At 45.1% G+C, this 14,761-nt stretch overlaps 1 protein-coding gene across 1 annotated transcript in view; it reads right to left on the reverse strand.

The window, feature by feature from the left end:
- Positions 1–14,761, reverse strand: part of VRK1 (VRK serine/threonine kinase 1) — a 309,962-nt gene that overhangs the window by 183,772 nt on the left and 111,429 nt on the right. Inside the window, exon 4 of the mRNA XM_085626433.1 lies at positions 798–867. Coding sequence (XP_085482559.1) covers positions 798–867 — 70 coding nt within the window. The remainder of the gene's footprint in view (positions 1–797; positions 868–14,761) is intronic.

A 14,761-nucleotide genomic window follows, 5' to 3' on the forward strand; every position in this document is an offset into this window, starting at 1 on the left:
ACAAAAAAATAATAATTGGAGAGCAAACACAAAATAGTAGTAGGATAGCAGGGAATAAATTGTATAGGAACAACCACAAAAGTGCAAATGTTATAGACACAAAGAGCAGTTACAGTCAGGAGTAAAGGCCAGAAAATAAAAACTAAAACGAGAGGCGAAACAAAAAAGAAGCAAATAGGACAAACTGGAAGTCTGAAAGATAGCCACAGGGGAAATAAACCACAAAATGAGAGATTCTGAAGGAAGAGGGAAGTGGAGAAAAGCAAAATGAGACAACATCATGTGCAATGGATTTTTATTGGGCCTAAACACAAAGAAAACACATCAAGGTGTGGTGGGTGTTTATAACTGGGGAGAGGTAGGCCCAAGGAAAAAAGCGGACAATCAAGAAAACTGAAAACACAATTTAATGTAATCATGGTTAGGGGCTAAGGTGTGGGGTTCTGTACTAAAAGAAAGAGCCTGGAAAAACACCCAACTCCAGCAACTCCCTTGGGGTTTTCTTGAATGTCTGGAAGTCGCTTATTTAGTTCCATTTCATAGGTCTGTTATTTGTGAAATAGAACGTTCTCCAATTGGTCCCCAGGCATCAGGGATGACTATCTGTCATTGTACGCATGTGTCTCAAGGCTTTGCAATTTTTCTTGTAAAGCTCAGCTTTACACCTTTAAAAAAAAATTGATCTGCAATTAATCAGTATATTTAAATAAACAAATTGGCATGTGTGTTTTGCTCCACAAATAAAAGCAGAATTAATCCACTTCATAATTTTATTTAGAGGACTAAATGCTACTTACTTCCATCTGGTTTGGCTGCTCGCATATAAAACTTTAATTCAGTGAAGAGAGGCCCATTGTCACTTGGTTCCTAAGGGGAATATCAAGAAATTAACATAATACGAGAATCTTAATTTTCTCGATTAAGGCCATTTGATAATCTTGTGAGAACAAGAACATATATGTACTGTTTTAAATATGCAATGTTTCACCAAAAAATTAATGGAGGATGTCTCAATAAATTAAATTATTACTCAGACTTAATTTTCTAAACAGTTCACGTTTTAAAATGAAATCTTAAAGATAAACGTTCTAGCTGCAACTATAAACCAGCATTCACAAAGCAGATTAGCCTCATATTTGTAAGCGCTAATGTCTTTTACCCATTTGCTTTGGATTGGAGTAGATGTATGTAGTGTTGTGTGAAATTATGTGGTATGGATTGGAAATGTGTGGAGTTGAATTGTGTGGCGTGGAACTGGTTGGATAGCTTTGAGTATTTGGTGACGAAAAAGAACAAATATGTAGGAGCTAAGCTCTAGATCGGTGTGTTGGTCGTAAAAAAAAAAAAAAGTTAGAGCTATTGCCGTTGTAAATGCAAATGTATTTTAAAATATATTTTACTTATGTGTTATGGATTGGAGTGGATATATGTGGTGTGTAGTGTAATTATGTGAGTTGGTTTAGAATTGTTAGTTGTGGCATTGTGTAGAGTGGAATTGTGTGGTGTTGAGTGGATTTGTGTTGTGGAATTATGTGGCATGAAGTGCAGTTGTATTATGTGGATAGTAATTATGTGTGTTTTTGAGTGTATTGGGATTATATGGAGTGCGATTGTGTTAAATGGAATGTAATTATGTGGAATGGTATTTAGAGTTGTGAAGTCTTATGTCATGGAGTTTAATTATGTGGTGTGCTGTTGAATTTTAAGGTATGATGTTGAATTATGTGTTGTGTATTGGATATATGTGGTGTGTAGTGGAATTGTGGAGTGGAATATTGTGGTTGGGTGTTGAATTATGTGGTGTGGAATGGATGTGTGTGGAGTTGAATAGTGTGGCTTGGAAGAGTGTGGTGTTGAGGGAAATTGTGTTGAGTGGAATTATGTAGCATGGTGTGGAGTGTATTTATGTGGATGGTTATGTGGCATAGAGTGGATTTATGTGGGGTGTATTTAGGTGGTATTGAGTAGCGTGTAGTTTCTATATGCCCATACCATAACCGAGTCGCTGTCAGCCTTTATAGATACCATAGTCGCAGCCTATGGATCTGCTGTCAAACTTTAGATGTCTAAGCTGTAACTGAGCCACTCTGCTTAGATACCACCATCTGAGTGGCTACTAGCCTGTAATTGTTCAAATAGTAACTGGAGTCACTATCAGCCTTTAAATGGCCCTAGCAGAGCAAAGTATACAAAAAAGGATGGAATGCTTGAATTAATCTCAGCTACTGGTAATTACACAAAACACAAGCAGCCCAAGCCCGGTTTTGCTCCTGTTATTGGTCATCATTCGGGTATAGCTTGATTCTAGTGGCATAGCGGGCACTGTCCTCTACCACAAACATGGACTGTGGCACCCTCTGTGAGTCTGTATCACAGGCACAGCCTGTTCCACTCTGTGGTGGTACATACTGCTAGCTGGACCTGTTCTATTCTCACCAAATCCAGACCACAGGCTTTGGCTTATCCGGTTCCAGTCTCCACAGTTCTATACTGTTGGCCAAACCGTACCCTTCTCAGTTAAGTACCTACTTTTCATACCTTACTTGCACACTCAGAGCCAATCCCAATAAATCCCGACCACTGGCTCAAACGCTTTTACTATATGTGATTACATACACTAGGGTGAGCAGTGCCCCTCTTATCAATCCATAACGGAGGCACACCAAGTATCAGTTTCTAGAAGTCGATACCTTTAGCTAAGCCAGTGCCATACTTCGTGCATCTGCAGTGTAGGCTGAAATGGTGCCACCCTGCTTAGGTTCTGCTTATCGGAGGCACAGTCAGTGCCACACTCCTAAGGTTTGCAACACACGCTGAGCCGATACAAGCCTTTGCATCCACAAAGTAGACAAAGTTGGTGCCAGCATGTAGTCATTCTTGACCACAAAAGATGACCCTTCTTGCAGCAGTTGTTGCACCGGGAGCTTTGAGATGCAAAGCAAACCTAGGCGCCCCTAGTTGTCCAACTCTTGCCAATGTAAAAAACTCTAATCCAGAAAAAGACAGAACTTGCTACCTAAAGGTAAACTCTAAGTTAATAGAGAAAGACACAACAAAGAATTATGACAAAGAGTGTACTTGTGGTTCAGGAAAAACCAGATATGTCCACTTACTTGGCAGAAGATTTAACAAGCATAATACAGACCGGTAAAGGAGACGGGGCGCCAGAGCTCAACGGCATTCCTCAAGTAATTTTTAAAAATGATCCATCTAACCATATTATTTAAAAATACGGAACAACTAAATCAAATACCACCTAGCTGGCAAGGCTCATTTATCACACCAATTTACAAAGGAGGAGATGGAGCACATCCATCGAACTACAGGTCAATCGCCTTATAGATGTAGAGGCAAAGTATTATGCCTCCCTGATCTTGGAAGAATCTAACAGAGTGGTCAAATAAGCTTAACCTGATTCTGGCCAACCAGACAGAGTTTAGAAAAGGGATCAGGGCAATCACAAATATTTTAACTCTTTCATTAATAGCAGACAAATGCAAGCAGAGAAAACAACTCCATTTCTGTTTTATAGTTCTAAAGGCAACATTTGACAGTGTGGATCGTCACCTCTGATGGGAAAAATTGCAATCCTGTAATATTCCTGAGAGAATATTAAGAGGAATACTGCTACTCTACTCCCAAACATGGATGAGAATAAAGCTGGGCGACGGCTCAAAACTATCAAGAAAGGTGTGCACAAACAAAGGTTTAAAACAAGGCTGTGTGTTGGCTCTGCTCCTCTTTAACCCTTTAATGTCAGACCTGGCACATCGGCTTGATAAGATCAATTTGAATCCCCCGCAACTGGGAAAGTTATCACTATTGCATCTCACCTACGCGGACGATGTAGTTTTAATGAGTCTAACTAAGATTGGTCTCCGGAGGTCTCTAATGGAAATGCTGGAATACATATCAACCAACAAATTAGAAATCAATGCATCAAAAAGCAAAACAATGCTGATCAGTAATTATCCAATAGCCAAACAGAATATAATGCTCAATGGTAATCTGTTAGAGGAGGTAACCAGTTATAAATACTTTAGGATCTACATGGACCACAGGCTAAACCGCCTAGAGCAAATAGCTTATTTGTCAGAGAACTAGTGCATTAAAGTTAGCATTTAGGACCCTGGCAAAAAAAAATTGAAGGGGCCATCATATAAACCTTTGCTTGCAGTGACATCAGCCAAAATGCTTCCAACAATAACATAAGCAAGTATTGCTTTACACGGCAAAGACTCAGAATTTCTGCACTATTAGTTTCAGCATATAAAAAGGTTTTTCAGATTCATCAGTCAGCTGCGACTTGAAATCGGACTCAAACGAAAAAAAAGGGAGGATGTACTCTATAATAAAGCTCTGGTATAGACTAAAAAAGAATATATCCAACTCCATACTCAACAGGGCCCTATGGGAACTTGAAAACTATTAAAAAAAAAAAAAAAAAAAATCACCAGACAATCAATATCTTCAAAAAGCCCTAACATCTACTTGCCCGGGCGAGGTATGGAACAACCCGCCTTATTCAACCTTTAAGACAGTAATGAAACTGCAAAATTGCAAAAACTACAAGATCCTTGCACCGGCACCTTATTTAAGTATTACATTTTCGATTTATCAAAAAAGACAACTGATGGCTCTTTGCTTTGGAAAACTACCATCGATTGCAGACCAGCCAACCAGGGTCCATGAAGGGCCTACACTATGCAGACTCTGCGGCACTAACAAAGAGGACTTTATTAATCGGATTAGCACATGCCTCAAACTTCAAACATCACGAGTCACTTTAATAAGAAAAGCTTTTAATAATCAGAAGTATATGGACATGTAGAGCCGCCATAATAATGGGGCTAGACCCTTCTGATCCTCAAAGGAACTGCCAATTGATAAAATTTCTCAAACTTCACGATTACACACTGAAAAATGAAATGCTAACTGCAAAGTAGAAAGAGAAAATTACGAACTGACCAGAAACTCTATTGTTCAGGACATGCAAGTGGAGAATGCTCGTATCCTCATAATCAGGCCTGAAAAGTGACCTTTTAACTGAGCGGCAGAATGGGGAAAGGTTATGATTTAGTAAGGTTTTAATTGCATGCCATGAATCTCATTACGGTCATATGAAAATCATTAATTTTAACAATTGAGAATGTAAAGCCTATAATTTTTTTAAATATAAAAATAGAACAAATTTGCTTACTTTTACTCATGCGGAAAATTGTTAAGGTTTTAATTAACTAAACAAACATTTATCATCATTAAAAAAACTCTTGCCAAAGAATGACAGTTGGAAACTGAGGCGTGGCCAGCTCCACTTTTAGGGAAATTGAGGAAAACAACCCAACACCGGAGGCATAATTCAGTAGATTTTGCAAGCATTTGGGCTGAACACATTAATACACCCCTCTGCTGGAAGAAGGCCCCTTCTGGACCGGCAATCCCAAAATGAAACAGATAGGGGGGTTATGCCAGGAGAGCCGGGACATCTGTAATGTATATGCGAGGGCTCAGCCCTGCACAAGCAATAAGAGTGGGTGACGCAACACTGTAGAGATGAGACTGTGTACCACATGCCACAGATTGTAAACAGCAAACTAATAGGAGCAGCTGGAAGCTGCGCCGCTGGGACGGCAAGAAGAAGCGTGAATGCGGAGGGGAGTAGCAAGGAGTGTCAACATTGCAAGCACCAAAAAAGAAACAAGCGCAAAAGAGGGAAGCCAGTCCCCTGCAATGCCCGACCGCCAGGTACTGTCTCCTCCTACGGGACAGACAAAAGGAACCATTACTGAAATTGCCATGGGAGGAACGTGCCACACAAAAGAGGAACAATTGCAGTAATAGACCACTAAAAAGAAAGCATTTCAGAATGCCACAGAAAACAACCAATGGCAATCAATGGGCGTGCCAAAAGGCCACAGAAGAGATGCAGCATGTCTTGCAAACTGTCTAGGCTCAACTTAAAAAAGACTCAACTAAAATACGTAATTCAATGCTTTTGTTGAGGAGGGGCGTGGCCTGGTGCCGATGTAGACGGGAGCGAGTTTCGGAGCTCCGGCCCCGGACTCCCAAAGCGAACATAATCCTGAGCCCCTGACACTCGAGAAAGCAGGAGAATCGGTGGTTGCCCACCCCAAGACGCGGCGATTCACAGCATCAAGCAAAAGGAGGACAAGGGAGAGACAATACCGAGGAGCGCTACTCAAAATGGCGCCAGCGACGTAAAACAGAGATCGTGATCTGATACTCGGAGAGACGAGCGACGTGCAAGGAGCGCTTGGAGCGCTTGCAATGCTCACATAGTGGGTAATAGACAACGGGAGAAGAAGCTGGCGATCTACCTCCTGTGTGGGAATTTCCTTGGCGGTGAGCTGGCTATGGTGGCACTGTCGGGAGAGCGGACAAAAGATACTCGATATGAGACGCTGCAGCCAGAAGCGGGGTTGAATGACTATGCGCACAGAAGCCTAGAACGAATGTGGAGAGTGTTGAACGTCCGGCTAGTGTCCCCTTACGTGCCTGAGGCCCAGGACAAGTAACAGGCGCAAGGACACGGAAGGCAGAAGTCCTGATTGTGCGCGGGATAGACCCTGAACTGGAGTGTAGCAGAAGGCTGGATTGGAGGTGAGAGACAACGGGAGCTGAGGCCCCCAACAAGCAGTGCAGTGCAGCAGGGAGCCACCGGAGAGGTCTTGCAGACTGACAATGCTGTTTGGGAAGATCACAGAACAACAGTGAAATTCCCCCATTAGCGCAGCGACCCGGAGGGAGATAAACTGCAGGCCAAACACGCCAAGGAGCATATCTGAGCGGCCGTACCGGACTGCGAAGCCTGGGCTGCGACGGGGTGAATAGAGGGGGCGCTGCCCCTTCTAGTAATCGTCCCTGGCTTATCTGAGTTGGATGAACTTTGAAGTGCGCACTACAGACTGAAGTGAGCGGCCATTTTCGTGGAAGGAAAAGGTCTTGTGGATTGCAAGCCCAGCCCTGTGCTCACCGGCTAAGGTGTGTGAGCGACCAGTGTGGGACACTTATTGGGGTCTCCCTTGGAGAGCTACGGACTGTGAGGGTACAGAGGGCAGCCGTGAGCACGGGGGATGGGATGACACTACACTCTGAAAGCGAATAATATGTTGGTCAGGGGGAGAGACCTCTGGAGGGTACTGCAGTAACTGGACAAGGACACTAACCTATGCAGGTGGACCGGCAGTCTGGCTGTTGTGTAACCCATGGCAGTGAGGTGCCGCCAAGACTGTCAAGGGGATGTTCTAAGCAGAGTGATACTCAAGAGGGGGTCTGAATACATAACAAGATCTGTTGAGTATAGAGTTCCCACATGAACGACCAAAATGGGAAAAGTGACCAGGTGAAAAGGGCAAACCGCAGCGGTGGGAGGAGGAGGTATTCCAACGGACGAAGAAGATGAGATCCTAGATGTGAAGAAGGAAGCATCCTCTTCGGAGCCCACATTAGCAGACATAATGGAAGCAATTACAACTTCCCGAGAAGTGCTCAAAACAAAAAGACTTCATAGGCGCCAATCCCGGCCTCCTAAAGGATGACCACCGCCGGCTGGCGGAAATGGTCACTGGCATGGAAAAAGTGCTTACGGACACCCCTGCAGAGGTCGCAGAACTGAAGAAATCTCTTAGAGGTGGCAGCAAAAGTCAAAATCCTAGAACTGCGCGCAGAAGATAGCGAAGGGGGATCTCGTCGCAATAACCTGCGCATAGTAGGGGTACCTGAGGAGGAGGAAGGAGTTGATATAGTGCAATATATAGAGGACTGGATAAAGAAAGAAGTAGCACCTGAGGGACTCTCGCAGTTTTACGCAATTGAAAGGGTACATAGGGTCCTGACCCGACCTCCCAGACAAGGGGTGCCTGAGACCAATCATTGCTCACTTGCTTCTTTTTCGAGATAGAGACCAAATACTTCAACAAGCTTGTCAAATGAAAAACTTACTAATTGGAAATAGAAGGTTGATGGTATTTCTGGATTTTACCAGAGAAGTACAACGGCAAAGATCCACGTTTCGAGCAGAAGAAGAAATTAAGCCAAATGCAGCTCCCCTACGCAATGCCATTCCCTGCCAGGCTACTAGTTGTTGGGCCTACAGGAGTACAGTTCTTTCTAACACCACAAGAGCCTGGGATTGGCTGGAAACCATCCATGGTTAGAAATCGGGAGGTAATTCACCGCCATCGTCTACAGGAGATGGCTGACCGAATCGAGGACATTCGAGAGCGCCAACCCCCGACAGAGGCTCAAGTAGAGAGGAGAAAGATCCTCAAGGCGGTGGTAGAACTTACAAAACACAAAGAACTATCTTGGGTCTAAGAGTGAACAATGATCACAAGTGACAGAAGTTAGTTACGGTAAACTCCCACTAGGAAAAATCCCTTTATAGGACTGGAACCCTCACTCACCCTAGGTGACATGCTTCATCATTGAGTTCTTTCTCCCGATGGAAAAACCTAGTTCCACCGAGGGCTACAACCCCCTCACTGAGGGAGGAGTCCAGGGATGTTATATGTAAAGATGATGCTGTATACAAAGGAGATCCTTTTTAGTCCCTTATGCGGTGAGTGGAGTGAGAAAACAGCAGCGCAAATAACAAGCCAATTTAGGAAAAAGTGTGGTGAAGTTAAAACTAAGTGGTGAGAACCAAAATATTTTTATTTTGTAGGTTTCACCATCAGGGTTAAAAAGCAGTGCAAATAGAGCAGTATAGAGCTTTAAACTGCACGATGTAAAAGGTCAACATGTTTCAGCCCTATTGATCTGTAGAGAAGTATCCGGCCTTTCTTCAGGACCGTGTGTAAACAATAAGCTGCTGCTATTTGGTGCGTAGACAAACGAAAAATAAATTTTGATACTACACCAGTAATCAGTTCATATGTATTCGGTATTACTGGGTATATCTACAAGAATAACGTAAACAAAATCTCTTGTCAGAAAAGTGTCAAAAGTTCATACAACACTATTGTAGTATATATTTACTACTAATAAACCAATTAGAAATAATTGGAAGCCCGTGCTGTAGGCAAGGCACTTACCCAAATAGTTGGATATCCACCCTCACCTCAACCTGGTACCAACTCAGGGAAGGGGGGCCCCGCTCTAAGAAGAATAAAAAATCCCTCTGTCAGACCGTGGATAAACCTACTTGCTGACAAATTAGCCTATTCCTCAAAATATTCTTAAGTGTCACAGAGAGACACATCAGCAAACAAACCAACTTTAAGACTATGTATGAATATTAGGTAGACTGGCCTTCAATCAAAAGAGGAAAAAAAGTGTTTGGGAATGCCAATCATACAGTATGTGAAAATATATATGATGGAGCTCATTCTCCCAACACACTCTTTGTAATACTAGTTTCAAAATCATGCATTGGACCACCGAAGATCAGAGGCCTACCTCGTCCCGAGTGACCGTGGGCTCCTGTGAAGTGAATCCTCACGAGGCGTCTTTGCGATCCCTAGCCCGTTGGCTTGTGGGTCCTCAAGACTTTTCTACAGAACCAAAGGGCTCCCCTGGTTGCTCCAGGCCTGCCCTGACTTACCCTTGCTGGGTGAGTCCCTCAGACCTTGCTGGTCTGCACCACTGACTTTCTTCACATTCGACGAGACCTGCTGTTGCCAAGGCTTGTTGGCACCAATCCGGTTGCCGACACCTCAGTAAGCTGCAGACATCGTGGGACACTCCGAATCCAGCTCCTGGTTGTCGTTGACGCCTCCTGGACCTCGTGGCTGAAGAGTCAAGACACCAGTGATCACCTGGAATCACCAGACGACTGTGGGCATCCATCTTCCTGGGCCCGGGTCACTGGCAAGTGACTTTGAACACTGTCTCCTCTGCTTTCAGGACTTCTTCCTTCTGAATCCAACCTTGGATTCCACCGGACACTTCTCCAGTCTTCACAAGCAGCAAGTCTTCTTTGGCTCCCATTGAAAACGACGCTGCGACCCAACACCAAAAGACACCTATGCACCCGGCTTCCCTGGGTGAGCTAACTTGTGCACTCCGGTGCTCCTGTGTGTGTTGGCCCCCGAACTACTTACCTTGTAAGTGACTTGCTTGTAGACTCTCCCGAAGTACCCTAGAACTTTATAATTCTAAACGCGACTTGCTCCATTGAAGTCTATTGGGATCCGCGGCTGTGTTCTCACACTGCATGCGTCTCCCGTGGGTCCTTTACTTACCTGCCTTGGGTGGATTAGTGAGGCCCCAGCGCTTCTGAAGACCATAGGCCTTCTCAAGTTGTTCTGCCTTTACCTCTTTTTTAGTATATGGTCTGGTACGCCCCTAGGGCCCCAGCCATATAAGTGCTTAATTTGTTGTGAAACATTGATTTGTGCATATGTTCCTGACTTCTAATCTCATAAAGAGATGAGTAGAGTGTGTCTAGAAATAAATACATTATATTTTATATATATACACCTGTGTGGTGTCTTTTCATTTGGTAATTCAAGAGATTAGAAGGTAAAACAAGCTGCTTTACATTCCTCAGAGACTTAGCCTGAAGGCTGCTCTCCACCGCTACCACTAGGTTAGCTTTCTTTAAAAGGTTGTCTTAAACCTATCTACCATAAGAGTCGAGTTGGACTGGTGCAAGGTGGCCACTATAACTAGTGACCAGCATATGCCAGGCCAACTTCTCACATTGGTGGGCAGCGTGTGGGATTCCAGCTTGCCATTGTTTTACCAGAAAATCTATATTTGAATTGCTAACTGAAAACCACTAAAGGTACTCAAGGTACATATAAAGTCAAGCTTAGTATCAACAAGTTCTACTGAACTTAGAGCGGTTTGTGAAGGGATAGTACACCCTTGCTACAGCTCAAGCTAGGATCAGTAGACCAAACACTAGTGTAGGTAGTACAACACTGCACAACACTAGAATGTCCTTAAGGGTTGGAGCCAGTGGGTCCACCCAGCCTCAGTATAAGGACATGACTTTCTTTGACTTGAAAGCCATGTGTGCTGCAAAGCACCTGAAGCTAGGACAGAGTCCCTCCACACTACACCTGATAGATCTGCTGACAGCAGATGATCTTAGATTAGCTCTAGGAGCTAATAGGTCAATCAGGGGGTGGGTCAGCTATAGTCTCTGGGTCAGATGATGAAAATCAAGATTACCTGGACTCGGTGGTTGAAGGGCCAGACCCACAGGGGTCTGAAAAGGACAGAGGAATTCTCCTTAGGAGAACTGACAGAGTGGAGGAGAGGCCTAGGTCCCTTTCTAGGTAATCTGACCACCCATATCACTCTGGCAGGGAATCTGTCCAGCAGAGGAACTTATACCTTCCTAGAAGGGAAACCTCCTCTGACAGAATGTACAAACTGCTGCAGTATGAGGAAGCAAGATTTGCCCTCAAGGCCAAACAGTTGGCATTAGACAAAGAAGCCTTTGAGCTCCAGAGAGCTTCTAGAAAAGAGGGGTTAGAACCCCCTGGTGGCAGCAACAGTGTCCCTAGAGTCAGAGATTACATTCCAGACCATAGGAACCTGTCCAAGGTTGTTCCTCCCTTCCAGAGTGGGGATGATATCCACAAATGGATAACTGCTATGGAGAGGGCCTGTAGAGTACAATAGGTCCCCCAGAAACAGTGGCCATCAATCTTGTGGCTCTCCTTTTCTGATAAAGGTAGAGACAAGCTCCTCACTGTTAGAGAAGAGGATGCTGATGATTATGAAGTCCTGAAGAGTGCATTGATAGATGGGTTTGGCTGAACCACTGAACAGTACAGGTTGAAGTTCAGAGACACCCAAAAAGCACAGACTCAGGACTGGACTGACTTTGTTGATTGTGCAACAAAGGCTCTGGAGGGTTGGCTGGTTGGTAGTAGAGTTACTGATTTTAAGGGATTGTATGATCTTATGATGAGAGAACAGATCCTTAATAATTGCCCAAACCAGTTGTTGCATCAGTACCTGGTGGACTCTGATCTGACCTCTCCCCAAGAATTGGGAAAAAAGGCAGACAAATGGGTCAGAACCAGGGTAAGGCAGAAAACCCGGAACCAAGGGGGTGACACTAAGAAGCAAGATCCTAAAGGCTCTGAGAAAGGTAGGGATAAGTCAAAAGACCAGAAGTCTTCACAAGGGCCCCACAAATCTGCATCTGGTGGGGAGTCACAGTCCAACAAAGGAAAAGGCCAAAAGAAGCCCTGGTGCAAATTCTGTAAACAGAAAGGACACTGGACTTCTAAGGCAACTGTTCCCCCTAGTACAGCTACTGGTGGAGGTGGTAATCAGAATAAGGGTGTAGTAGGGTTGACCCTGGGTTCTGAAGTGGACTCTGGCCTAGTCAGAGTACCCACTCAGGCATTGCTGATTTGTGATGGAGACATCGATATGTCATTCCTAGTGAGCCCCAGTAATCTGGGCAAATACAAACAGCAGCCTGTAATAAATGGCAAAAAGGCTTTGGCATTCAGGGACACAGGTGCTAGTGTCACCATGGTGGCAGAGGATCTTGTGGACCCAGGGCAGATCATCCTGGGTGAAATGTACCAGGTTACCAATGCAAGCAATGTCCGGACCAACCATAGTCTGGCAGTTGTGAATTTCTCCTTGGGAGGGGTAATTGGCCTCAAGAAGGTAGTAGTCAGTGCAGACCTCCCTGTCGAATGTCTATTGGGCAATGATCAAGAGAATTCAGCCTGGTCTGAAGTAGAGTTATGGACTCATGCTGATATTTGGGCATACCTGCAGAGGTATTTGCTGTGACCAGGTCACAGGCCAAAATGCATAACGCTGAACCAACTCTGGATCCTGAAAGCATGGACCTGATGCTAACCAAGAGGCGGAGCAGTAGGGTTAAGGCAGTGCCTTCCCCTCTATCTCAGATCACAGTTTCACCTCTTGAGGGAGGTGAAGCAGATCCTTTAGAAGGAACTGCCCCAGAGGGACTTGAACCTGATCAGGTTGAGTCCTTGGGGGCAGGGGGACCTTCTAGGAGGGAAGATCTGAGCAAAGAGCAACAGTGCTGCCCCTCTCTTGAACCCCTCAGACAGCAGGCTGCTGCTGAGGCTGCTGGGAGTGCTAGTGGGTCCCATAGATTTTATTGGGATGAGGGACTCCTATATTCTGAGGCTAGAGATCCAACCCCTGGAGCCACCAGGAGGTTGGTAATACCTCAGAAGTGTAGGGGGTTCCTCTTGACCCTAGCAAATGACATCCCTTTAGCAGGACACTTGGGCCAAAACAAGACCTGGGACAGGCTTGTTACACATTTTCATTGGCCACACATTTCAGAGGACACCAAGGAGTTTTGTCGCTCCAGTGTCACTTGCCAAGCGAGTGGCAAGTCAGGTGGCACAACAAAGGCCCCCCTGATACCCCTACCTGTGGTGGGGGTGCCCTTTGAAAGGGTAGGGATTGACATTGTTGGTCCCCTTGACCCTCCAACAGCATCTGGGCTCAGGTTTATCCTGGTGGTAGTGGATCATGCCACCTGGTACCCAGAAGCAATTCCCCCAAGGACGACCACAGACCCTGTGGTGGCAAGAGCACTCATTGGAGATTTCTCCAGAGTGGGTTTCCCAAAGGAGGTTATATCTGACAGAGTACCAACTTCATGTCAGGGTATCTAATAGCAATGTGGAAGGAGTGTGGTGTAAACTACAAGTTCACTACTCCCTATCATCCACAATGCAATGGGTTAGTTGAACGTTTCAACAAAACCCTAAAGGGAAGGACTAAAGGCCTCCCAGAAAAGCTTAGGCAAAAATGGGACCTTTTACTTCCCTGCCTTCTGTTTGCATACAGAGAGGTCCCACAGAAGGGGGTTGGCTACAGCCCTTTTGAACTTCTGTTTGGGCATCCTGTAAGAGGTCCATTATGTTTGGTGAAGGAGGGCTGGGAGTTACCTCTCAAACCTCCCAAACAGGATGTGATGGATTATGTACTTGGTCTCCACTCCAGGATGGCCGAATACATGAAGAAGGCAACTAAAAACCTGGAGGCAAGCCAAGAACTAGAAACAACTTGGCAGGACCAAAAGGCTGTGCTGACTGTGTTCCAGCCAGGACAGAAAGTGTGGGTGTTGGAGCCTGTGGCCCCAGCAGCTCTCCAAGACAAGTGGAGTGGCCCCCCATACCATTTTTGAGCAAAAGGGAGAAGTCACCTACTTGGTGAATCTTGGAACTCCTAGGAGCCCCCTTAGGGTGCTCCATGTCAACAGATTGAAACCATATGTTGACAGGGCTGACATGGGCTTGCTCATGGCAACTGATGAGGAACAAGAGGAGGAGAGTGACCCTCTCCCTGACCTGCTCTCACAGAACCCTGATGATGGGTCAGTAGATGGTGTTGCTTTGGCAAGCAGCCTCACTGATCATCAGCAAACTGAATGCAGACAAGTTCTGCAACAGTTTAGACATATGTTTAGCCTGACCCTTGGCAGACTTCCTAGTGCACCCATGAGGTGGACACTGGAGACAGTCTGCCTGTCAAGAGTAAAATCTACAGGCAACCTGACCATGTCAGGGACTGTATCAGGACTGAAGTCCAGAAAATGTTGGAACTAGGTGCAACTGAGCCTTCAGATAGCCCTTGGGCTAGTCCAGTAGTACTTGTGCCTAAACCTCATACCCAGGGTGGTAAGAAAGAAATGAGGTTTTGTGTAGACTACAGAGGCCTCAATGCAGTCACCAGGACTGATGCCTATCCAATACCCAGGGCAGTTGAGCTAATTGATACTTTGGCCTCAGCCAAGTGTCTTAGTACATTTGACCTAACAGCTGGCTACTGG

Source organism: Triturus cristatus, chromosome 9 (genome assembly GCF_964204655.1).
Source record: "Triturus cristatus chromosome 9, aTriCri1.1, whole genome shotgun sequence".
Taxonomy (NCBI): Eukaryota; Metazoa; Chordata; class Amphibia; order Caudata; family Salamandridae; genus Triturus; species Triturus cristatus.